This window comes from Callithrix jacchus, chromosome 21 (assembly GCF_049354715.1).
Source record: "Callithrix jacchus isolate 240 chromosome 21, calJac240_pri, whole genome shotgun sequence".
Taxonomy (NCBI): domain Eukaryota; kingdom Metazoa; phylum Chordata; class Mammalia; order Primates; family Cebidae; genus Callithrix; species Callithrix jacchus.
The window spans coordinates 51,576,142-51,601,790 of NC_133522.1; the positions used below are offsets into that span (position 1 = coordinate 51,576,142).

At 63.4% G+C, this 25,649-nt stretch overlaps 1 protein-coding gene across 1 annotated transcript; it reads left to right on the plus strand.

Moving 5' to 3' along the window:
* COL6A1 (collagen type VI alpha 1 chain) lies at positions 1 to 23,901 on the plus strand. The gene is made up of 35 exons (XM_035282874.3): positions 1 to 191; positions 834 to 963; positions 2,529 to 2,729; positions 4,206 to 4,365; positions 4,622 to 4,750; positions 4,833 to 4,853; positions 5,380 to 5,400; positions 5,486 to 5,530; positions 6,182 to 6,235; positions 6,633 to 6,677; positions 6,774 to 6,800; positions 7,232 to 7,258; positions 7,349 to 7,393; positions 7,970 to 8,023; positions 8,161 to 8,223; positions 9,621 to 9,683; positions 9,774 to 9,827; positions 9,920 to 9,955; positions 10,332 to 10,394; positions 11,596 to 11,658; positions 16,674 to 16,736; positions 16,953 to 17,015; positions 17,342 to 17,392; positions 17,598 to 17,633; positions 18,321 to 18,383; positions 18,574 to 18,639; positions 19,117 to 19,152; positions 19,531 to 19,567; positions 19,903 to 19,911; positions 20,515 to 20,648; positions 21,087 to 21,196; positions 21,389 to 21,572; positions 21,697 to 21,880; positions 22,062 to 22,091; positions 22,429 to 23,901. The coding sequence occupies exons 1-35, from the start codon at positions 95 to 97 to the stop codon at positions 23,049 to 23,051; spliced, it is 3,087 nt and encodes a 1,028-aa protein (XP_035138765.3). The 5' UTR covers positions 1 to 94; the 3' UTR covers positions 23,052 to 23,901.
* Positions 23,902 to 25,649: the final 1,748 nt, after the last annotated feature.

The following is a 25,649-nucleotide window of genomic DNA, read 5'->3' on the forward strand; positions in this document are numbered from 1 at the left end:
ACTCTGGCTGGGAGCAGAACTCAGCCTGGACTCCTGTCGCCGTCGGCACCCACCCTGCCCTGGTCACACCGTGTGGTGACCGCAGGCCGGAGACATGAGGGCGGCCCGCACTCTGCTGCCCCTGCTGCTGCAGGCCTGCTGGGTGGCCGCACAGGACGAGCCCGAGTCCCCAAAAGCAGTCGCCTTCCAGGGTGAGTGGGGGCTGGGGCTGGGGCTCCCGACTCCTGGCTCTTTGCTGCCCGCCCGGGCCAGATGCACAGGGTCCCTTCTGACCATGGAACTGCAGACTGGGGCCCTTGAGTCCCAGAGCCCCACTCCCGGCTTAGCGCAGCTGCTGCCCCACGAAGCCTCAGTCGGGGCCCCTAGGGGGTCCACATTCTTGGGGGGGATGGACGGCAGGCAGCCCGGCAGGGGCTCCCTTCAAGGCGGAGATGGTTCGAGCTGAGTCAGCTCCCCCACTGGGAACACCGTCCAGCTGTGAGTCCGTCTGACCCCTCACCCGGCCCTGAATCCTCACCCAGCGGTGACTCCAGGCCACAGCCCCTGTTCTAGAGTAAGTCATGCCTCTGCGACTTCTAAATCCAGCCAGAGGCCTCACGTGAGGTCTCATTTGTCCAGTCCCTGCAGGGACACCCTGCCCTTCGGGGCGCAGGAGCCATCCGGGGTCTCTCACTCCACGCTGTCCCCACCGAGGGAGACTCCTGCTGCCTTTTCCAGGGGAGCCTCTCCAGGCCTGGGGCTCTGCGCTGAGGGTGGGCCGGGAGAGCAGGCCCCGCAGAGGCTCCCGGAACGGGCAGAGAGTGCAGAGGCCCCTCTCCTCTGTCTCTGGCCAGACTGCCCCGTGGACCTGTTCTTTGTGCTGGACACGTCTGAGAGCGTGGCCCTGAGGCTGAAGCCCTACGGGGCCCTGGTGGACAAGGTCAAGTCCTTCACCAAGCGCTTCATCGACAACCTGAGGGACAGGTAGGGGCTGCGCCTCGAGCTTCCTCTTGTGCTTCTGGGCCCTTGGAGGGGGGGCCAGGGGACCACGGGTGGCGTCGGCCTCAACCTCCCCTCTAAGAAGGGCGAGTGCTGCCGTGGCCAGAGCCCCTCTCGGCGCCTCCAGAGTGAGCTGGTTTGAGATGGGCCTGCTTGAGGGGGAGTGGCACCTGGCCAGGGGGCCCAAGGTGACAGAGACTGGGCTTCCGGAACAGAGGGCCTACAGGCCAACCGGGAGGGCTCAGGGTGCGCAGTCCTGCCTGGCACCGGGAGCCTCATACTCACCACCTGAACCCTGGTCATTCTGTGGACAGCGGGAGCCTCTGCGGGCCCTGAACCCTGTGTTCTGAAGGTCCCGGACTCGGGCCAGGAGGGTGTCACTCTGAACCCTGGGGGCCCCAGGCTTGGTTCTGCGCTTGGGACATGGCACACTCTGCCCCTCGTTCCTACACCCACATCTGTGGCCAAGGACAGGTGGGGGAGGCAGAGAGGGGGGTCCCTACTGTGGGGGCACAGGGTGGTGGGGGTGGGGCATGGAGAACGGGCCTCCCCCACGTGACAGCTCAGCCAGCGAAAGACCCCCAGTCTTCCCCGACCCTGCTGACTGGCCCTGGCACGAGTCCCCCGCCCACCAGAAGGGGCCCAGTCAGAGGCCACCGGTAACACCAGGGTGGACCCTCAGCCCCCTCTGTGCCCAGGAGGAGCCACTGGGACCGGAAACCCTGAGTGTAGTGGAAATGTCCATCCCTGGGAGGTGGGGGCAGCTGTGGTGGCACTGTGGGGGGGCAGTCACGTGGCCCAGCATCCCCCAATGTGCCCTCGCTGCCTTTGCTTAGGCGCCCCATGCCTCAGTTTCCCACCTGTGGAGTGGGGGTTAGTCATGCCCATGTTGCTGCCACTGCCATTCCTGCAGGAGCCTCAGTCACTCTGTCTGACTCTGTCTGCTGCATGGGTGTGTGGGTGGGTGGGGTGGAGGCAGCCCGCTCTTCTGGGCCTCTTGGGGGGACCCAGGGTACCCTGGTGGTGTCGGCTTCAACCTCCCCTCTAAGGAGGAAAAGGACTGCCCTGGCCAGAGCCCCTCCAGGTGCCTCCAGAGTGAGCGGGTTTGAGATGGGCCTGCTGGCAGTGGGGCCGAGGTGACCGAGGCTGAAATGCGGGAACAGAGGCTCCCACGGGGACAGAGGACAGAGAGGGGGCAGAGGGGGCTGCTCAGACCCACCCGGGCGCCCCCTCCCCCACTGCCATGCTGCCCACTGCAGGCCCCAGGACCCTGTCCCAGCGGGGCCACACGCTCAGGGCTCCTGGTCTGAGGGCCCGAGGGATTGGGGCACAGAGGGCCCGAGGGATTGGGGCACAGGCCACTTGCTGGCCACATCCACCTGCCCAGCCTCCCGGGAGGGCCAGCCTCAGGCCCACAGGGCAAGTCCAGCAGTGGGTCAGCCACGGCCAGGATGGGCGGCCTGTCTATCCGGGTGACAGCGTGCCCTGGGACGGGTGATGGTGGCATGAGGGGCCTCCCGCCTCACACCCGCTGCGCCTGCTCCTGGCAGGTACTACCGCTGTGACCGGAACCTGGTGTGGAACGCGGGCGCGCTGCACTACAGCGACGAGGTGGAGATCATCCAGGGCCTCACGCGCATGCCCGGCGGCCGCGACTCCCTCAAGAGCAGTGTGGACGCCGTCAAGTACTTCGGGAAGGGCACCTACACCGACTGCGCCATCAAGAAGGGGCTGGAGCAGCTCCTCGTGGGGTGAGTGGCCCCAGCTCCTGCCCACGCCGCTCTCACACGGGGACCCAGCCTGGGCTGGGGATTCAGCTGCAGCCTCTGTGTCCTCTGGGAGGCTGCACGGCCTCCCTGACCCACTTTGTGGGCAGGAAAGAGACAGAGACAGACACAGACAGAGAGAGACAGACAGAGAGACAGAAACAGAGACAGAGGCAGAGTGACAGAGAAGCAGACACAGAGAGGGACAGAGACAGAGAGACAGAAACAGAGAGACACAGAGATAAACAGAGGGACAGAGTCAGGCAGGCAGAGACAGACAGAGATGAAGAGACACAGAGACAGAGAAACAGAGAGAAAGAGATAGCAAAAGAGAGACAAAGAGGCAGAGAGACAGAGAGAAGCAGAGACAGAGACAGAGAAAGAAACAGGCAGAGAGATAGAGAGACCAGAGATAGAGACAGAGGGACGGGGAGATGGAGACACGGGCTACGGTGGCCTTCCCCGCAGCATCAGTACCAGGAGGGTTAGGAGCACTGAGACTAGGTCCCATTACCTGGAAACACGGGCTGAATTTCTTCTGCTCTCTCGGGGTTTTTCTGGACGGAGGGGTTTCCTCCATCTCAGTGTCATCCAGCTGTGGGGATGGCGGGGCCGCAGCCCCAGAGTCTCCGGAGGGGAACGTGGCCTCCCCACACCCAGCCCCTCCCGAGGCCGCAGGATCTCATTGGGGGGCTCCAAGGCTGCCCCATCCAGCGAGGATGGTCTCGGACGGTATCCCCAAGGTTGGTCTCAGAGGCCACACTGCCAGCGTGGGCTGGGCGCCCCCTTTCCAAAGGCTGTGCCCACCTCCCTCCAAGCTGGTGCCAAGCTTGGAGTCACCAGGGGAGCCAGGTCTCGTGCCATCTGCAGGGGGTGTGTGCGGCCCCAAGTGGAAGCCACAGACAGACACGACTCAGCTTAAATGAGCTCGCCCTCCGGGCCCAGATGCAGTGTCCCCAGAGCCCGTCCTACTGCCCTGATGCTGCCTCGCTCCTTCCACGCCCACTTCCCTCTCTGGGGCTGTATTTGGGGCCCTCTGGGGTTGCTCCTGCTCATCATGCCCATTTCCTGCAGAAGCCCCAAATGGCCGAGCTGCCTTGAGTTTAGGCAGCTTGTGGGTAGAACGAGGCAGGCGTCTCAGGGAGGGGCACACTCCCTGCCCCCTCAGCAACTGGTCGGTGGTTTTGCGCCCAGGGCACCCCAGGCACCGAGCCTCTTTTGGGGTCATGTCCACCTGTCCCAGGATGGTGTGAATTTTCCAAAGCAGTTTTGAGAAGTGAGACCCACAGAGCATCATTTCCCAGTGATGTTCTTTTCAGTGAGGCCACCTATAGCCGCGTCGGCAGAGAAACAGCTCCTCCGATGAGACAGGGCCCAGCACCCCCAGAGGGGCTTGGGTCTCCCTCCTGCTCCCTTGCCCGTCACCTGGTCCTGAGTCTCATAGTGCCCTGTCCCTTCCAGGGGCTCCCACCTGAAGGAGAACAAGTACCTGATTGTGGTGACCGACGGGCACCCGCTGGAGGGCTACAAGGAGCCATGCGGGGGGCTGGAGGATGCTGTGAATGAGGCCAAGCACCTGGGCATCAAAGTGTTCTCGGTGGCCATCACTCCTGACCACCTGGTAAGCCCCGCCCACCCCACAGATGTCCCCAAGCTCACAGAGTGGCTGCAAGCCACCCACTCCAGGCGGCCGGCACTGTCTTTTTGTCCCTGGGAGGGTGTGGGCCCTGCAGTGGGCCACCCTTGCTCCTGAGAAGCCAGCCCCTCCTGCCAAGGAGCCAGAGCACCCTGGCCCAGGCTCCCCTCTGGCCCTGTGGGCGGGGTCCCGGTCGTCAGGGGTCCAGCCCTGCTCAGCCCACTCTGCACGTTGCCCACAGGAGCCGCGCCTCAGCATCATCGCCACAGACCACACGTACCGGCGAAACTTCACAGCAGCTGACTGGGGCCAGAGCCGTGACGCAGAGGAGGCCATTAGCCAGACCATCGACACCATCGTGGACATGATCGTGAGGACCCCGCCCGGGAGCCAGGGAGGCCCTCAGTGGCCCCAGGTGGAAAGTAATTCTACGTTTCCCTTTCTCTTTACAGAAAAATAATGTGGAGCAAGTGGTAAGAGCCCTCCTGGCCAACCCCCAGCCATGAGTCTTCCTACATGTCCACACACACGTCCACCCGTGTGTCCAGAACGCATGTCCCCTGTGTGTCCACCCATGTTTCCTAGTCACATGTCCGCCCATGTGCTGGGGATGCATGTCCCCCTGATGTCCACCTACACGTCCACCCGTGTGTCCAGGACACGTGTCCCCTGTGTGTCCACCCATGTGTCCACCTGTGTATCCATGATGCATGTCCCCCTGACGTCCACCCACACATCCACCCGTGTGTCCAGGACGCGTGTACCCTGTGTGTCCACCCATGTTTCCCAGTCACTTGTCCACCCGTGTGCTGGGGATGCATGTCCCCCTGATGTCCACCCACACATCCACCCATGTTTTCTGGTCACTTGTCCGCCTGTGTGTCCACCCGTGTGCTGGGACATGTGTCCCCCAGTGGACTGGGATGTGTGTCCCCCTGCGTGTCCCAGCCACGTGTTCGTGGCTTACCCACTGACCTGTCTCCACCCTTCCCTCCACAGTGTTGCTCCTTCGAGTGCCAGGTGAGTGTGGCCACCCTGACCCCATGCCCTGCACCCTGGGAAGCTGAGTCTGGGGTCCAGGCTGATTGTCCCCTCTGCCTTGCAGCCTGCAAGAGGACCTCCGGGGCCCCGGGGTGACCCCGGCTTCGAGGTGAGTGGTCGCTCCTCCACCTCCTGTGTGGGGGTGTCCCTGCATCTCAGGGCCTGGGAGTGGCAGGACCGAAGGCTCCTGGACCCCCCGAGTCCAGCGGGAGGGTCCAGGTGGCAGATCCTGGCCTGTGCAGGGGGCGCTGGGGGCTTTTGGGGGCTTATGAGGGCATCTCTGCCCACCCTGCCCTCAGCCGCTCTCTGCTCAGGAGGACCTTTCTGGGGTTCAGAGGGTGAGAACGTGGGGTTCCTGGTTATATGGGGCTCACACAGGACGACCTTGAACATTAGAATTTGCTGCCGATATTTACAACTTGCCCTGAGGCGGCTCAGGGACCTCAGATTTCTGGCTTCTCCTAAAAACCATCAGACCCAGCAACTGTGGGCCCCTGAGTCCCATGGCCACGTCCAGGATCGAGCAGTGAACCTTCTGTGCCTGGGGGTCCACAAAGCCGCGCAGACAGGAACGGAGGCGGGGCTGGCGTGCGGGGTGGCACTCCCAGACCCAGGGTGACCAGGAGTGGCGGGGAAGCCGCCTGGAAGCCCTAGGATCCCCTAAGGCTGGATGAAGTGTCTTTTTAAAAACCTGTTTCATGAGCCAGCTTCTTAGAAAGAAACGGGACTGCTCTGAACCTTGACCTGTTTTGTGTTCCAGGGAGAACGAGGCAAGCCAGGGCTCCCAGGAGAGAAGGGAGAAGCTGGAGATCCTGTGAGTGCCTGACTGTGGGTGCGGGTGCTAAGAAGCTGGAGGTGGGGGAAGGACTGAGCCTCAGAAGCTTCCGGAAGAGTGGCATGCTTCTGAATGCCCATTTCTCATGGGTGGGAGAGAGCCTGGGGGTGCCCAGCCCAGCCATCCTTCCACACAGCACCAGGGAGGGGCCGGGTGGGAGGGGCCGAGGTGGTCAGGGCGGCACTGTTTCCAGCCTCAGATCCCATCCACAGACCTCCCCTCGCCCCCAGCTCCGCCTCGGAGCCCCCCTACACCACGGGGCCATGCCTCAGGGCTGCTCCATCTCAGGCTGACAAGGCCTGGGCTGGAGGGAGGGGTGTGGGGCTGGGCGGGACGCCTCCCCCTCCAGGGAGTCTCACCATCTCCTGTGTTCCAGGGAAGACCCGGAGACCTCGGACCTGTTGGATACCAGGGGATGAAGGTGCGTGCCCCGCTTTCCTGGCCCAGGCCCGGTGGCGCCCTCAGCCCTGAGCAGCACTAATGATGCCTTCCTCTTCCTCTTCTGCTGGGTGTGTAGGGAGAAAAAGGGAGCCGCGGGGAGAAGGTGAGACTGAACCTCGGGTTTGGGCGCAGACAGTAACCTCGACGGGAGACCACGTGCCGCAGACCCGCTCCACCCCACCACCGTCCCCTCTGTCTGGAAGGATGGACAAGGACCACCATCCGGGCGCCCAGCAAGGGCACCTATCACCTCCACCCACCCCAGAGGAGGGGTCCCACGGGCATTACCCTCTCCAGAGGGGGGTCCTATGGGCTTTACCCTCTCCAGAGCGGGGGTCCTACAGGGGTTACCTTCTCCAGAGCTGGGGTCCCATGGGCAGTTATCCTCTCCAGAGTGGCCCCCGACCTGAGTGATGGTGCGTCCTCAGGCTGGGGGCCCCTGTAGTCCAGGGCAGCTCCTGCCTCGAGTGGGCCTAAGCAACTCTGTCCTCCTTGCCCCAAACACTCCCTCACACCCACTTCCTGTCTCCGCAGGGCTCCAGGGGACCAAAGGGCTACAAGGTGAGTGTGGGTTTCTGGGACAGGAAGTTCTGCCTCCACGCCGGCACATCTGACCGGCATCTGACCTGCCATCATTTTCCTGCCTTACAGGGAGAGAAGGGCAAGCGTGGCATCGACGGGGTGGATGGCGTGAAGGTGACGCGGGAGGGTGGGGAAGGACGGGGTGAGGGTGACCTGGGGAGGGTGAAGAGGGACAGGGTGATGGTGACCTGGGGAGGGCGGGGAGGGACCGGGTAAGGGTGACCTGGGGAAGGTGGGGAGGGATGGGGTGGGGGTGACCTGGGGAGGGTGGGGAGGGACGGGGTGGGGTGACCTGGAGAAGGGTGCAGAGTGACGGGGTGAGGGGGTGAGGGTGACCTGGGGAGGGCGGGGAGGGATGGGGTGGGGGTGACCTGGGGAGGGGCGGGGACGGATGGGGTGGGGGTGACCTGGGGAGGGTGGGGGGGGATGGGGTGGGGGTGACCTGGAGAAGGGTGGGGAGGGATAGGGTGAGGGTGACCTGGGGAGGGGTGGGGACAGATGGGGTGGGGGTGACCTTGCGGGAGGGCCAGGGGGAATTGGTGTGGACACGTGAAGGTGACACCAGCAGGAGCGTCTGCCAGGTGGGGCTTTCCAGGGAGGGCGTGGAGGAGCCACAGCCGCAAAGGCCGACGGGACCTACCTGCTCACCCACTTGGCCATCAGACTTTGTGGTTTTCTTCCTCTCTCCAGGGGGAGACGGGGTACCCAGGCCTGCCAGGCTGCAAGGGCTCGCCCGGGTTTGACGTAAGTCGCTTACTTCCTCTCGCTGGAGTTCTGAGGCTGGTGCTCTAGGCCGCCCGCGTGCAGACTCACTTTCGACTTCTATCTGGGCTGCTGCCAAGGGCTGCCATGGCGGCCTCATGCTGCCCTCTTCTCTCCAGGGCATTCAAGGACCCCCCGGCCCCAAGGGAGACCCCGGTGCCTTTGGGCTGAAAGGAGAAAAGGTGAGTGACTCTTGGCCCCCGAAAGGCGTGGCCTTCACTGTGGCCAAGCGCTGAGTTGGAGACCGCTCCTGGAAGCAAGCCCTGGTCTGAGCAGCTCGGCCGCCCATGCAGCCTCGGAAGGGAGGAGCTGGCAGAGGCTGGAGGCAGGCAGGGGACCGGCGAGGACAGTGCCCAGTGTGGGGACAGTGGCAGGGAAAGGGGACAGCGTGGGGACAGCGGCGGGGACGGTGCCCAGCATGGGGACAGGGGACAGCGTGGGAACAGCGGCAGGGAAAGGAGACAGTGTGGGGACAGCGGTGGGGACGGTGCCCAGTGTGGGGACAGCAGCGGGGACAGTGCCCAGTGTGGGGACAGCGGCGGGGACGGTGCCCAGTGTGAGGACAGCGGCAGGGACGGTGCCCAGTGTGAGGACAGCGGCAGGGACGGTGCCCAGTGTGGGGACAGCGGCGGGGACGGTGCCCAGTGTGGGACAGCGGCGGGGACAGGGGACAGCATGGCGACAGCAGCGGGGACAGGGGACAGCATGGCGACAGCGGCGGGGACGGTGCCCAGTGTGGGACAGCGGCGGGGACAGGGGACAGCACGGCGACAGCGGCGGGGACGGTGCCCAGTGTGGGACAGCGGCGGGGACGGTGCCCAGTGTGGGACAGCGGCGGGGACAGGGGACAGCATGGCGACAGCGGCGGGGACAGTGCCCAGTGTGGGACGGCGGCCATGGTGCTCCTGCCAGGGGCCTGCCCTGCAGCCCAGGGTTCTTCAGGCCTCCGCCATTGGTCCCCACACCTGCTGCTGGCTCTGCGCAGATGGGACCCCACCGCGTCCCCTGCAGCCTGCAGGTCGCAGCCCAGAACGGCCCGGTTCGTGCGGAAATCAGAACTGGGAATGGGCCGAGAGTGGCTGCAAGAAGGCGAGAGCGTGAGGCGGGAGAAGGAACTTTCTAGTCTGACTTAGAGCTGAGTCCGTGGTTGCTGGTGTTTTCTCCAGAGTTTCTTTGATGAAACCAGAGGTGCTGGGGAAGACGAGGGTGAATGCTGACCGCACCCCAAACCTGCTCCCACAAGGAGCTCCTGCTCCCAGCAGGCAGTTTCCGAATCTCATCTTTACATTCCCAGATGACCCTCCAGGCTTAGATTTGAGTTTGCCAATTCCCCGGCCTGAAAAGCTGTGGCTTCTCTAGCGGGAGCCAAGCCCTGCCCCTTAGACAAGCTGGCCCTCAGCTGGCCTCATAGGGAACAAGGCTGGAACTTTCCAGGAGTTTTAGTGCAGGGCTGTGGTGGCTCGGGGTGCCGGCGGGTCCAGGGCAGGGAAGCTGTTGGTCAGCAAGAGCGGCCTGAAGTCTGGGTGAGGGCCCTGGATGTAACCACTGGAACAAGCGTGTGACCCCCCATCTTCTTCAGGGCGAGCCTGGAGCCAACGGGGAGGCAGGGAGACCTGGGAGCTCAGGGCCACCTGGAGACCTGGTGAGGATGTGCACAGCCCCCGCCGACACCGGGCACGGGCCAGGGAGGGTGTGGGAGATGGAGCCACCTTTCTACCCTTGTCCCCCACAGGGTGAGCCAGGAGAGCCTGGTCCCCCAGGAGAGAAAGGAGAGGCGGGCGACGAGGTGAGTTCCCCAGGGTCTCTCCACAGCCCCGAAACCAAACGCAGGGGTGCACCAGACTGACTAACACCGGCTTTTCTTCCTCTTCCTCCCAGGGGAACCCAGGACCTGACGGTGCCCCCGGGGAGCGGGTGAGTGGGGCAGGGCGGCCTGTGCGGTTGGCCTCACCATGTCGCTGTGGGCATGGCCTCCACGGCCCAGTCGGTCCTCCCAGCCATGAGATCCACAGCGCTCCCGTCCAAGCCAAGTGGGTTTTCACCTCCGCTCTCCGGCTGGTTTTCATTCTGTGGAGAGCACGGCTTGCTCGGTCCTTCCCACGGTCTCGGAGTGGGTGGGACCTGGGGACCAGGAGACTCCGGCCTCTGGAACCAAAGGGCATGAGGTGGAGGGACGGCCCATCCCAGGGGTCCTGCTGAGGGAGTCACCTGGGCCAGGCCTCCAGCCCCACCCCAGCCGGGCGTGAGTTCCAGTAGCTGAGTCTTCTCCCCTCCGTGTCTCTCCACTCAGGGCGGCCCTGGAGAGAGAGGACCACGGGGGACCCCAGGCACGCGGGGACCAAGAGGAGACGCTGTGAGTCATAGTTCTTGGACCCGGGACCCCACGGGTCGGCAGATGCTGTGGCCAGGTCAGGCCTTCAGAGCCACAGGATGTGCCACAAAGTCCCCGTGGCACCCAGACTCGACCTACCCCTTCCCACACCATCCGGAGGGCAGCCCCTGAAGCCTGATGCTGGGACCTGTTTGGCGTGAAGGTGCTGCCCTCCAGGTCCGGTGCCCACCTTCCCACCAGGCCGAGTCCACCTTTCTGCATCCAAGCTTTGGTTCTTCTTTGGAATAATTTTTCTTTGTTAAAATTGCCAGAGTGAGGAAGTTGGGTCAGAACCCCAGATGGGAAGCTAGGCCAGCAGGGCATCTGCTTGGGAAGTATTGACAGAGACGCCCTGCCCCAGAGCCGAGATGCTGGCAGCCTCAGGGCCACCTCCCACCTTCAGTTCCACGGGCCGTGGGCCTCGACAGGCCACCCCACAGCCCAGCCTAGGGGTGCAGAAGCACCTGGCCTTTCTCCTTCCTGTTACGTGACCTGGGGCGTGGCAGCTGGCAGACTTGGTGTGTCTCAGTCCCACCTGGCTCAGGGACAGTGAGGGCCTGGCAGGCAGAGTGAGGAGGAGAGAATGCCCCATATGCCTGGCTGGGCCACCAGGCCTCAAAGGCTGCGCCCCTGGGTACCTCCTTGTCCGAGACTCAGGACACGCAGCTCCCGTGCACTCTGACAGTTGGCCAGGGCTCCAGCAAGGCTGGGGAGCTGAGCCACGGCCAGGGCAGCCACACAGGGATAGGGATTTGGGAGGCGGGGGCTTTCTGAACCCCTTCTTGGGAGCTCCCAGAAGCACAAAGCCCCCATGGGGGTTTGGGGGCACATCAAAGCAGGGGTCATGTGACTTAATGACTCAGACCACCTCCCAAACCCACCCCTCTGAGATCAGGAAATGAGACAGAGGGCCAGGCAGAGCCCAGAGGAAGGGCTGGCGACACAGCTCTGGCTTCCCTGAGGGCCACGAATCCGTGGCTACAGAGACTTGCCAGGTCAGCAGAGCTCACTGGAGAAGCTGGGGTGCAGGCAGGGAGGCCTCTGGGGCCCAGGAGGAGCGGCGGCCTCCTGAATGAAGACAGCCAGCCACGCCAGCAGCCACGCAGACAACCACACGTGTGTCCGGGCAGCTGTCCTCCCCAAGGATGGCCCAGCCCCACACTCACGGCTTGTTTGTCCCCAGGGGGAAGCTGGCCCGCAAGGCGACCAGGGACGAGAAGGGCCCACTGGCATCCCCGGAGACCCGGTAGGAAGCCCTATGGGGTTGGAGGGCGTGGGCCCATTTGGGTCTTGGAGGTAGATGTGTTTCAGCAGCTCACGCACTGGGAACTATTCATTTACATTTGAGGGCGTCTGCCTTCCTGTAGACCTCAGGGGTGTCCCTGCGTGGGAGCCGGCTGCAGTGGGGTGAGGCGCAAGCCTGGGCCGGGCTGGGTGTAGATTGGTGAGGGCAGTCCCAGCCCCCAGGGGCATGACCCTCAGATGCTCAGCCCCAGGTGGAGGAGCACCGCCTGGGGACTCCGTCTGGGGCAAGGGCGCCTCACAGTGGGGAAGAGGTGCTTGATCCCCTGGGAGACACTGTGGGGGCTTGGTCAACATTTGTTTCTGGGTCAGGAGCCAGGCATGACTGTGGCTGGAGGGAGACTGAGGAGTGTGAGCCTATGGAAGTTTCCAGAATTCCAGGGTGCAGGGATGAAAATTCACTTTCATTCAGAATTCTGGGGTGCAGGGATGAAAATGCACTTTCATTCAGAATTCTGGGGTGCAGGGATAAAATGCACTTTCATTCAGAATTCTAGGGTGTAGGGATGAAAATGCACTCTCATCTCATTCAGAATTCTGGGGTGCAGGGATGAAAATGCACTTTTATTCAGAATTCTGGGGTGCAGGGATGAAAATGCACTTTCATTCAGAATTCTGGGGTGCAGGGATAAAATGCACTTTCATTCACAATTCTAGGGTGCAGGGATGAAAATGCACTTTCATTCAGAATTCTGGGGTGCAGGGATAAAATGCACTTTCATTCACAATTCTAGGGTGCAGGGATGAAAATGCACTTTTATTCAGAATTCTGGGGTGCAGGGATGAAAATGCACTTTCATTCAGAATTCTGGGGTACAGGGATGAAAATGCACTTTCATTCAGAATTCAGGGGTGCAGGGATAAAATGCACTTTCAGAATTCTGGGGTGCAGGGATGAAAATGCACTTTCATTTAGAATTCCGGGGTGCAGGGATGAAAATGCACTTTCATTCAGAATTCCGGGGTGCAGGGATGAAAATGCACTTTCATTCAGAATTCTGGGGTACTGGGATGAAAATGCACTTTCATTCAGAATTCCGGGGTGCAGGGATGAAAATGCACTTTCAGAATTCTGGGGTACAGGGATGAAAATGCACTTTTATTCAGAATTCTGGGGTGCAGGGATGAAAATGCACTTTTATTCAGAATTCTGGGGTGCAGGGATGAAAATGCACTTTCATTCAGAATTCTGGGGTGCAGGGATGAAAATGAAGTTTCATTCAGAATTCTGGGGTGCAGGGATGAAAATGCACTTTCATTCAGAATTCTGGGGTGCAGGGATGAAAATGCACTTTCATTCAGAATTCCGGGGTGCAGGGATGAAAATGCACTTTCATTCAGAATTCCGGGGTGCAGGGATGAAAATGCACTTTTATTCAGAATTCTGGGGTGCAGGGATGAAAATGCACTTTCATTCAGAATTCTGGGGTGCAGGGATGAAAATGAACTTTCATTCAGAATTCCGGGGTGCAGGGATGAAAATGCACTTTCATTCAGAATTCTGGGGTGCAGGGATGAAAATGCACTTTCATTCAGAATTCTGGGGTGCAGGGATGAAAATGCACTTTCATTCAGAATTCTGGGGTGCAAGGATGAAAATGCACTCTCGTCTCATTCAGAATTCCGGGGTGCAGGGATGAAAATGCACTCTCGTCTCATTCAGAATTCCGGGGTGCAGGGATGAAAATGCACTTTCATTCAGAATTCCGGGGTGCAGGGATGAAAATGCACTGTCGTCTCATTCAGAATTCCGGGGTGCAGGGATGAAAATGCACTCTCATCTCATTCAGAATTCCGGGGTGCAGGGATGAAAATGCACTTTCATTCAGAATTCCGGGGTGCAGGGATGAAAATGCACTGTCGTCTCATTCAGAATTCCGGGGTGCGGGGATGAAAATGCACTTTCACTTCGTGCTAAATTCCCTTCTCCGAGACTGTGGAATCGCTGAGCACAGCTCGAGGCCTTCTGTCTCTTCCCCCTGAAAATGCACTTTCACTTCATGCTAAATTCCCTTCTCCGAGACTGTGGAATCGCTGTGCACAGCTCGAGGCCTTCTGTCTCTTCCCCCTTCTGGAGACTGCCTCGATGGTGCCGCACTGTGGTGCTGCCCACAGGCTGGGCTGGGCCCTTTCTGCCTCGTCTGGGGGCTTGCTGTCCCTCATGGATAGGAAGTCCTCCACATGGTCACACCCGGTGACAGCAAGTCTGTGCTCTCCAAGCTTGTCTGCTTCTGTGGATGAATTGACCTTACGGCCCCACGTGGGCAGCTGCCCATCCACCGAGCACAAGGCCAGACCCTGGGCATGGCGGCTGTCTGAGCCGCTAGTCACTTGAGCAAGACAGGGCCTAAGACCCAGGGAGGTGGGAGAGGCCGTCCCAGTGCAAGTCACGCTTGTGTTTCTGTGTGCGAGGTGAAACCGTGCTTTTGTGATGCCTGTAGGTGTTACTCAGCTGTTGAAAACTGCTGAGTCACGGATTAGCATCCGGCAGGGCTTGGCAGGCGGGGTCTGGGCCGTTCGTCTGCCTGGTCCTGCGTGCCCCTCGTGGCAGGGGCAGAAAGGGCTCCTGACACCTTCCTGGGGAAGTGCGCAGCCTCCGCCCCGGATCCTCTCTGCCCTTCGAGCTGCAGCCAGTGTCCAGCCCGAGGCTGACCTGTTGTGTGGTCACCCCAACGGGGCCGAGTGCAGGCCACCGTGAGTGGACGTGGCCAAGTAGCCGTGGCAGGCTGTGGAGAGAGGGTGGCCTGGGGCTGGGTTTCAGGCTCGGAGGCTGCTCAGGACCTTGGCAGCAGGAAGCCCAGAGCCAAAAGTCTCAGTGGGAGTGATCGTTCAGAGGCCAGGACCTGCCTGGAGAATTCTGGCCACACCCTTCCTGGTTTATAGTCACTGTAAGATAAAACAAAGCAGCCCTCAAGAGCTGCGGTAGGAGAGGATGTCCTGTAAGCAGGCTGGCCACGGGGCCTCCAGAGCCTCCAGTGCCGTGGGGGGAGGTGCACAGGCACTGGCTGGTCCGGTGCCAGGGATCTGGGGAGCAGTTCCCCCCAACGCCTGAGGCCAGGGCACCCTCTAACCCGTTGCTCACAGTTGCCTGGCCAAGGCAGGCACTTGTTCACCTGGAGCCTCCCTGGGGCCTTTCAGGGCTTGGGGGTGTAGACAGGTGGCTTTGGAGCTCCCGGCTGGCCTCCCGGACTCTCCCTGCTCAGCCCTTGCCAGCCTTACCCCTCCTCTCCACACAGCCCAGCTCGGGGTTGTGTCCCCCATCGCCCTGTGGATGCCAGAAGGGGCTGGGCCCTCAGTGCGGTCCTGGGAGCTGCCCCCGTGAGCCGCCTCTGCTGCCGCTCTCTCCTGGTGTCTGTGCTGTGGTCTGACTGTGCTGTGTTTCAGGGCACATTGGTGAGGTCCAGGCCTCCTGCCTCCCACTCACCTGGCCCAGGATACTCCCCTTTCCATCCTCCCTCCTGCCCCCCTGCTCATGTTCCCAAGGCAGGGTCTCAGGGTACCAGACTAAGCCCTGTGAACCCCAAGTTTGGTGAGTTCTGGGCTTCTTTGAGGCCCCTGTGCAAAGTCCCCAGTTAAATGTCCAATCCTGATGCTGCCAGGCATGGGCACGCGGGGTGCAGGGGCCTCACAGCCAGGGCTGGGTGCACGTGGGGTGCGGGGGCCTCAGGGCCAGGGCTGGGTGCACGCGGGGTGCGGGGGCCTCAGGGCCAGGGCTGGGTGCACGCGGGGTGCGGGGGCCTCACGGCCAGGGCTGGGTGCACGCGGGGTGCGGGGGCCTCAGGGCCAGGGCTGGGTGCACGCGGGGTGCGGGGGCCTCACGGCCAGGGCTGGGTGCACGCGGGGTGCGGGGGCCTCACGGCCAGGGCTGGGTGCACGCGGGGTGCGGGGGCCTCAGGGCCAGGGCTGGGTGCACGCGGGGTGCGGGGGCCTCAGGGCCAGGGCTGGGTGCACGCGGGGTGCGGGGGCCTCACGGCCAGGGCTGGGTGCACGCGGGGTGCGGGGGCCTCACGGCCAGGGCTGGGTGCACACGGGGTGCGGGGGCCTCACGGCCAGGGCTGGGTGCACGCGGGGTGCGGGGGCCTCACGGCCAGGGCTGGGCGCTTGCATAGCTGAGGTAAAGAGCGGTACACCAGATGCCACCTATATAATACACTAGATGTCTGCCTGGTGGACTCACGGGTCAGGCTGGAGAATGGGCCGCGTCAGGTAGTGGGAAGCTGTAAACGTTTGAGACAGAACCACCGGGAAAGGCCCCACTGGGAAGCATCAGCCCAACCACAGGCCCAGGGACAGGCGTTCGACCAGCTCATGGCTGGGTCCCGCAGGGCCGGAGGCCAGTGGCCGTGTGCACACCACTCCCTTCTCACGCCCACGCTGGGAAGTGCTTGGGGCCCCTGGGCTCAACTCTGAAGGGCAGGGACTCTGCTGGAGTTGTCCACGGAGCAGGCCCTCGAGGGTGGGGTCTGGGGCCAGCTCTGGAAATGGACCTCACAGGGGGTCCTCACGGGATGTGGGGACTCAGGGAAGCCCAGCAGGCAGCCTCAATTGCAGGTGGGGGCAGGGCGAGTGGTGTCCAGGCTCAGCCCACAGAGAGTCCTGTTGGGGGAAGGGCCTCGGGGACCAGGCCAAGTCCAGAGAGGACTGTGAGGGAGGGCAGTCTGGGGCCACTCTGGTGGGACGGGGGGGCAGGTGGTCTACAGCCTGGGAATCAGGAGCCTCACCCCACCAGCCAGCCAGGTGCCCACGGAAGTCACCTGGGAGAAGCTTCAACACTTGTGCCCAGGCCCTTTGTCAAACCCAAGGGTGGGCCTGTCTCCCCGTGTGCTGACGGGACCAGGGCCTGAGCCTGGGGACCCTGATGGCTCATGGCCTGAGGCCCTCAACTCAGGGTCAGGGGCGGCCCAGGCCTGGGGGCTGTGTGAGGCCTGTGTCCCACGTGCCACATCTGTCTCTCTACAGGGTGAGGCCGGCCCCATCGGACCTAAAGGCTACCGAGGAGATGAGGGCCCCCCAGGGTCCGAGGTGAGACCCACTCCCCACCCACCCATGCCCACCAGGGAGGCCTGAGGGTCCCAGAAGCCACTCTGCCTGGTGCTGGCCCTGCGCCCTCTGGGGACTCCATGGCGCTGGGTGTCCTGGCTCCCGTTGGGTCCTCTCCCGGCCCCAGGAGGGCCCTGCTTCCCTCCAGGGTCACCACGTCTCAGCCTGCTCCCCTCATACCTCCCTCTTCCTCCTCAGGGCGCCAGAGGAGCTCCAGGACCTGCTGGGGCCCCTGGAGACCCCGGGCTGATGGGCGAGAGGGTGAGTGTCCAACAGCTCGGGCCCTGGAGAGCCCCAGCCCCTCACCATGAAGTTGCCTGGGGTCCCCTGACTGGGCTGGGAGCGCCCCAGCATCACTGGCTCCTGGCCACAGTCGGCAGCGGAGCCAGAGGCAGCTTCGAAGGGCCCCTCCTGCCTGGAGGTCCAGGTCCCAGGGTCCATGGGGAGCAGCAGGGTGGTCCCAGGGCAGGGAGCCAGCATCCAGGCTGACAGGGGCCCTGCCTGCGGGTGCTGCTCCCGGCCTTTGCTGGCCAGCTGGTACCCCAGGCCAGGTGATTCACTCGGTGACAGCTCCTCTCCTCCCCTAGGGTGAAGATGGCCCCCCTGGAAATGGCACGGAGGGCTTCCCCGGCTTCCCCGTAAGTTCCCAGGCACTGAGCCCACAGGGACATGCCCCAAGCTGCCTCCGGTACCCTCTTTGGTGGGCTGGGCAGTCTTGGGTGGGTGGGTTGGCCTAGGAATTCTATGATGGATTCTGCCATCTCAGGCCCTTCCAATGAGCCCCCCTCACGGCCTCCCCTCTCGATCAGAACCCAGCATCACTGCCATGCTTTTCTGTGGCAGGGCTATCCGGGCAACAGGGGTCCTCCTGGGATAAACGTGAGTACACCCTCAGCGTGGGTACACACATTTCACAGTCACAGGGACACACACATGTGAACATACATGCGCAGAGGGTCTCCCGAGCAAAGATACGGGGTACACAGGCACCCATGGCTGCCCCACTGTCTGTGGCCACGGCCCCAGCCGGCATCGGCTCCAGAGGAAGCCCAGGCTGGTGGCCAAGGCCCGGTGAGTCTCCCGTTGGGGTGCTGCCTGTGGGGGCCCCACACGGCCCTGGTGCATTATCCCCTGGTGGGCAGGGCAGGCCCAGCCCCAGAGGCTGCCCCAGGCTCCCTATTCCACTCTGGAACCCAGTTTCTCCAGCCAAGGAAATGTGTGTGGTGGGGAAAAGGAGGGGGAAGAGTGTGCAGAAAAGGAGGGGGAAGAGAATTGGGGAAGGGAAGGGGAAGAGAATTGGGGAAGGGAGGGGGAAGAGAGTGGGGGAAAGGAGGGGGGAAAGTGTGGGGGAAGGGAGGGGGAAGAGAGTGGGGGAAGGGAGGGGGAAGAGAGTGGGGGAAGGGAGGGAGAAGAGAATTGGGGAAGGGAGGGGGAAGAGTGTGGGGGAAGGGAGGGAGGAAGGAGGGGGAAGAGTGCCTGCCTTATCTTCTTTTTCCTTTTAAAATTTTGTCTTCCTAAAAAGAAAATAAAACCCTTGTTAACCCAAGTACTCTCCTGTCCCTGCAGGGCACGAAAGGCTACCCAGGCCTCAAGGGGGATGAGGGGGAAGCCGGGGACCCTGGAGATGATGTAAGTGTGGATGAGGGGCAGGGCCGGCCCCAAGGCAGCCTGGGCCACAGAGGGGTGGCCCTCGGAGGGCAGTGGATGGGCACGGCCGGGGGGCTGCATGGGCCCAGCTGCTGGACGCTCTGTGGACCGGGCCGGTGTGCAGATGCCCAGACGGTCCACGGTCTGTTGAGACAACACGGTTTTCTCCCAGAACAATGACATTGCACCCCGAGGAGTCAAAGGTGCGAAGGGGTACCGTGGCCCCGAGGGCCCCCAGGTCAGTGGTTGGGACCTGGGTGCTGGGGCTTGGGAACGCTGGAAGAGGTTGGGAGAGTGGGAGGCAGCAGGAGGGAATTTTGGGGAGCACGTCATCTGGGAGGTTAGGGCTTTGGCAGGTAGGAAGTGCCAGTGGTGCCAGGGTGGGGTGGTGGCCAGGGAGACAGTGGGTCCTCAGGATGGGGCCCCACCTTGGACGGCCGCCTAGACCACCAGTGTGCAAAGCGTCAGCTGCCCTCACGGAACCCTCACGGGGGGACGGGGTGGGCAGGGAGGGGACAGGGTGGGGGTGGATAGGGAGGGGACAGGGTGTGGACAGGCAGGGAGGGGACAGGGTGGGGGTGGGTAGGGAGGGGACAGGGTGGGGACGGGCAGGGAGGGGACAGGGTGGGGTTGGATAGAGAGGGGACAGGGTGGGGGCGGGCTTGTGCAGTGGGCACCTCACCCTCAGAGCTCCTCTACTCTGTTTCTTGGACAGGGGCCCCCAGGACATCCAGGACCACCTGGGCCAGATGTAAGTGGGGCTCTGTGAACGTCGCTGGGGGTGACCACTGCGGCCTCTGTCCCTTGGGGTGTGGGTCCGTGGAGGCTCCTGTAGACACTGCTTACAGGTGGGGGTGGGTTGTGGAAGAGCTGGTACCAGGTGGGGGGACACGTGACAGCCATGGGGGACCCGTGAGGACTGTGAGGGGACCCATGGTGGTGCTGCTTCGTGACCATGTCAGGGGTCCAGCCCAGTAGCATGTAGTGGGCAGAGCTGGGCACACCTGCAAAGAACTCCCTGCCTAAACCCATCCCTATGGGGGGCCCCAGGAGGGTGACCTGGAGAGCCAGCAGCCCCCACTGGGAGGGGCCCTCCATGGTCTCAATACCCTCATCTCTCCCTCCCCAGGAATGCGAGATTTTGGACATCATCATGAAAATGTGCTGTGAGTATCTCGACTTAGAGAAACTGTCCTTACGGAGAGTGGGACGCCAGCCCAGCGGCTCCACTCTTAGGGGGGGTCTCCGCTGCTTGGGAGCCCCGGGGTCTCAGCGCACAGCCGTGAAGGAGGAGGCTCCTCAGCCAGCCCCTACCGGCCTCTAAAGCCCCCCCAGACCCCCAGACCCCCAGTCCCCCAGTCCCTGGGTCCCGCACAGGCTGAGAGCCCTGGCATCAGGCGGGGAGTGTGGCCGGGGAGGTGGGGAGGCCACCCCGAGAGCAGGAGTCTTTCTGACGCACGGGACGCGGCCCTGACTGGTCTAACTGACTTTCTCTTCTCAGCTTGCTGTGGTGAGACCCACGCTCCAGCTCCTGAGAGAATGGTTCCCGGGGGCAGAGAGCGAGGCCTGGGTCCCACGCATGTCACAGGATAGCGAGTGTCACCCGGGTCCCCGCCCGTGGCTCCCTGCGCCTGCCCACCCCCTCTGGGGCCCGCTCCAAGACAGCAGGGTCCTGGGTGCTGGGCTGGGCCTCATAGTCTTTCGCCCTTAACCGAAATAACCAGGAATGGGTTGGGGGTCCCGGCTCCATCGTTCTGGCCCACAGGCCCCACGCCAATCCTGGCCAAGCGAGGCCAGCCCTGACCAGTCCTGACCAGCCCACCAGATGGAGGGGCCATGGGAGGGGTGGGCTCATCCTGGGCCAAGCCAGGCAGGACCCCACCATGTCAGGGGAGGACACGGCAGCCAAGGAGGGGCCAGAACGGTGGAGGGGCGGGGACTGGGCGGGGACTGGGCAGTGGAGGGAAGGGGCCTGGGCAGGGGGAGGGGAGAGGCCTGGACAGTGAAGGGGCGGGGCCTGGGCGGTGGGTGGGCAGGGCCTGGGCAGTGAAGGGGCGGGGCCTGGATGGTGGAGGGGAGGGGCGTGCTCTGCTGACACCACCCTCACCTGCAGAATGCAAGTGCGGCCCCATCGACCTCCTCTTCGTGCTGGACAGTTCAGAGAGCATCGGCCTGCAGAACTTCGAGATCGCCAAGGACTTCGTGGTCAAGGTCATTGACAGGCTGAGCCGGGACGAGCTGGTCAAGGTGAGGCGGCCTCTCCCTGTCCAGCTCCGCCATGCCCAGGTGCACCCGGGCCCTGCCATCCAGCCCTGCCAGGACCAGACCCCAGCCCCCCGAGCAGCTGCATCCATCCCTGTGACTTCCCTGCTCATGACGGGGATGCCAGGCAGGCGCCAGCCCATCCAGGCCCCCAGCTCCATCTGGCGAGGCTGGCACAGTCCACACAGGTGCCTCGGATGAGAGACGGCACCTCCTCCCCTCCTTGAAGGGCGGGTCCTGAGTCCTGGGGGTGGCTTCAGGGCGTATCCCTCATGGACGGAACCCGGGAGGGGGGTTCATCCACCAAGGAGGATTGGTTTGCAGGGGACCCAGGTCCCAGGGCCCATGCCACCCTCTGGGCACCCGCAGCCAACAGAGACACCCTGGGGCAGGCCCCGTGCTTACCCTGTGCCTGTTCCACAGTTCGAGCCAGGGCAGTCGTCCGCGGGTGTGGTGCAGTACAGCCACAGCCAGATGCAGGAGCACGTGAGCCTGCGCAGCCCTGGCATCCGGAACATGCAGGAACTCAAGGAGTGAGTGCCCCACACAGCCAGGAGCGTGGCGTCTCCAAGGGCTTTCCCATCCCTCACCCCTCACCCCAACCCCTGGCCCCATGGCGGGCCGGCCCATCCCTGGGGAGACTGGGCCCTGACCCCAATCTCAGGTGGGCTTGGCACCGCAGCAGGGCTAGGTCCCACAAGCCCCCCATGCCTTTCACTGTCCAGAGCCATCAAGAGCCTGCAGTGGATGGCAGGTGGCACCTTCACGGGAGAGGCGCTGCAGTACACGCGGGACCAGCTGCTGCCACCCAGTCCTCACAGCCGCATTGCCCTGGTCATCACCGACGGGCGCTCTGACACCCAGAGGGACACCACGCCACTCAATGTGCTCTGCGGCCCTGGCATCCAGGTGGGGTGGCCACCACCAGGCTGCACCTGCCCCACCTCGGCCACCCTGCAAGCCAGGGTGGCCTTCTCCCCAGGGAGAGGAGGGCAGAGCGAGTGTGCCGCACCGACACTGTCTGTCCCCGTAGGTGGTCTCCGTGGGCATCAAGGATGTGTTTGACTTCGTCCCGGGCTCCGACCAGCTCAACGTCATTTCCTGCCAAGGCCTGGCACCCTCCCAGGGCCGGCCAGGCATCTCACTGGTGAAGGAGAACTACGCAGAGCTGCTGGAGGATGCCTTCCTGAAGAATGTCACGGCCCAGATCTGCATAGGTGTGCACAGGATGCCCAGGACAGGAGCAGCGAGCTCTGTCCCACACAGAGGCCTCCCCACAGCTCCCTGTGACCTCCAGGGCATGGGCACACCTGTGCTTGGCCGCCAAGGTCCTGGGACATCTTGTGGGGTTACAGGTGGGGCAGTGGGCTCATGCTACACGGCTTTTCTCTTTTGCAGACAAGAAGTGTCCAGATTATACCTGTCCTAGTGAGTACCTCAGTGGCCAGGGTGCATGGGGAGGAGGGTGCATGGGGAGGAGGGTGCCATGGCTGGGTTGGGGGCTCTGGGAGGAGGGGGCTCTGGGAGGAGAGGCCTTGCAGGGGGCCCCGATAAGAGGAAGCTCTGGAAGGAGGGAGCCCCAGCAGGAGGGGGCTCCAGAAGGAGGGTTCTCCTGAGGAAGGGGGCCTGGGAGGAGGGGCCCTAGGGAGGAGAGTGAGTGAGCACCACATGTGGTGCCCTCTGGGGAGCTTGGACTCCCTTCGGCCGGCCGGCCCCCCACGGCTGCATCCCGGCCTCATGCTAATGCTGCCCGCCCTGCCCTCAGTCACATTCTCCTCCCCGGCTGACATCACCATCCTGCTGGACGGCTCGGCCAGCGTGGGCAGCCACAACTTTGACACCACCAAGCACTTCGCCAAGCGGCTGGCCGAGCGCTTCCTCGAGGCGGGCAGGACGGACCCGGACCACGACGTGCGGGTGGCAGTGGTGCAGTACAGCGGCACGGGCCAGCAGCGGCCGGAGCGGGCGTCACTGCAGTTCCTGCAGAACTACACGGCCCTGGCCAGCAGCATCGACGCCATGGACTTCTTCAACGATGCCACCGACGTCAACGACGCCCTGGCCTACGTGACCCGCTTCTACCGCGAGGCTTCATCTGGCACTGCCAAGAAGAGGCTGCTGCTCTTCTCAGACGGCAATTCGCAGGGCGCCACGCCTGCAGCCATCGAGAAGGCAGTGCAGGAGGCCCAGCAGGCAGGCGTGGAGATCTTCGTGGTGGTTGTGGGCAGCCAGGTGAACGAGCCCCACATCCGCGTCCTGGTCAGCGGCAAGACGGCCGAGTACAACGTAGCCTACGGCGAGCGCCACCTGTTCCGGGTCCCCAACTACCAGGCCCTGCTCCGTGGCGTCTTCCACCAGACGGTCTCCAGGAAGGTGGCGCTGGGCTAGCCCGCCCGCAGGCCAGCCCAGACCCTGTCCTCCCACCCTCCCACCCATCCTTAAACAGTGAAATGGGAGGCGAATTTTCCCCACCCGCCTGATTCACTAGATTTGTTTGGAAGGAACAGCTTGGAAAGCCAGGATGCAGCGTGCCCGCTTGGCGCAGCGCCCTACGAGTCTCAGCCCTGCGCTGGCGTCTGCCTGGGCTCCTCGCCCCGCTCTCCCGCCCTCCCTGCCTTCTGCCCACCCGCTCCTTCCTGACGCATCTGTGCTGCCTCCCACCTGCCTGAGCCATACCCGCCTCCCCCTCCTCTGTCCCCATTGCTGGCTTTTCCCACCAACCCGGCAGAATTCCTCACCTGACATTTAATTTACATGTAAACTCAAAGCAGGCTCCTCCTGTCAGCTGATGGCAGCACTGGACTCTGTCTCGACCCCCAAGGTCGGGGGCTGTTGTAGACACAGATCTCGGCCACTCAGCCCTGTCTCCTGAGGGTCCTGTGGGACCAGCGTGGACCTCAGCCCACAGCCCTGGGGGCTGCTGCTGACCAGCACTGACCCCGACTCAGAGCGCTCGCAGGGGCGGTGGCTGCACTCAAGACCCTCGAGATTAAAGGTGCTAACCCCGTCTGCTCCTGCCTCCCGCAGAGACCGGGGCCGGGGCTGGACTGAGAACCCCATGGTGCCACAGAGGCCCGTGTCTTCCTAGAAACAACGCAAACCTCTCCTCACAATAGCGATGTGTTCGATGTTTTCTCCGAGGCCCTCTTTCTACGTTCGTGTTATTTTTGCTCCTTCTGTGTTTTCTCTGAACCGTATCCACGTCAACGACTTTTCCAAATAAAGGTTTTCACTCTTCTCCCTGGGGTTCCCCACGAGGTAAAGTCCCACTGTGTGCACCAATGGAGCAATCATAGGAGGTCAGGGCATGCATGCCCACCCCCATCACCACCCATCCCAGGCCCCGTGCCCACCTTCATCATCACCCATCCCAGGCCACGTGCCCACCCCCATCAGCACCCATCCCAGGCCACATGCCCACCCCCATCACCACCCGTCCCAGGCCACGTGCCCACCCCCATCACCACCCATCCCAGGCCCCATGCCCACCCTCATCACCACCCATCCCAGGCCCCGTGCCCACCTTCATCACCACCCATCCCCGGCCACGTGCCCACCCCCATCACCACCCATCCCAGGCCACGTGCCCACCCCATCACCACCCATCCCAGGCCCCGTGCCCACCTTCATCACCACCCATCCCCGGCCACGTGCCCACCCCCATCACCACCCATCCCAGGCCCCGTGCCCACCTTCATCACCACCCATCCCCGGCCACATGCCCACCCCCATCACCACCCATCCCAGGCCACGTGCCCACCCCCATCACCACCCACCCCAGGCCACGTGCCCACCTTCATCACCACCCATCCCAGGCCACGTGCCCACCCCCATCAGCACCCATCCCAGGCCCCGTGCCCACCTTCATCACCACCCATCCCAGGCCCCATGCCCACCCTCATCACCCATCCCAGGCCCCATGCCCACCCTCATCACCACCCATCCCAGGCCCCGTGCCCACCTTTATTATCACCCATCCCAGGCCACGTGCCCACCCCCATCAGCACCCATCCCAGGCCACATGCCCACCCCCATCACCACCCATCCCAGGCCCCGTGCCCACCTTCATCACCACCCATCCCAGACCCCGTGCCCACCTTCATCACCACCCATCCCAGGCCACGTGCCCACCCCCATCACCACCCATCCCAGGCCACATGCCCACCCCCATCACCACCCATCCCAGGCCACGTGCCCACCCCCATCACCACCCATCCCAGACCCCGTGCCCACCTTCATCACCACCCATCCCAGGCCACGTGCCCACCTTCATCACCACCCATCCCAGGCCACATGCCCACCCCCATCATCACCCATCCCCGGCCACATGCCCACCTTCATCACCACCCATCCCAGGCCACATGCCCACCCTCATCACCACCCATCCCAGGCCACGTGCCCACCCCCATCATCACCCATCCCCAGCCACATGCCCACCTTCATCACCACCCATCCCAGGCCACGTGCCCACCTTCATCACCACCCATCCCAGACCACATGCCCACCCTCATCACCACCCATCCCAGGCCCCATGCCCACCTTCATCACCACCCATCCCAGGCCACATGCCCACCCCCATCAGCACCCATCCCAGGCCATGTGCCCACCCTCATCACCACCCACCCCAGGCCACGTGCCCACCTTCATCACCACCCATCCCAGGCCACATGCCCACCCCCATCAGCACCCATCCCAGGCCATGTGCCCACCCTCATCACCACCCGTCCCAGGCCACGTGCCCACCTTTATCACCACCAGTCACAGGCCACATGCCCACCCCCATCACCACCCATCCCAGGCCACGTGCCCACCTTCATCACCACCCGTCCCAGGCCACGTGCCCACCTTTATCACCACCAGTCACAGGCCACATGCCCACCCCCATCACCACCCATCCCAGGCCACGTGCCCACCTTTATCACCACCAGTCCCAGGCCACATGCCCACCCCTATCACCACCCATCCCAGGCCACGTGCCCACCTTTA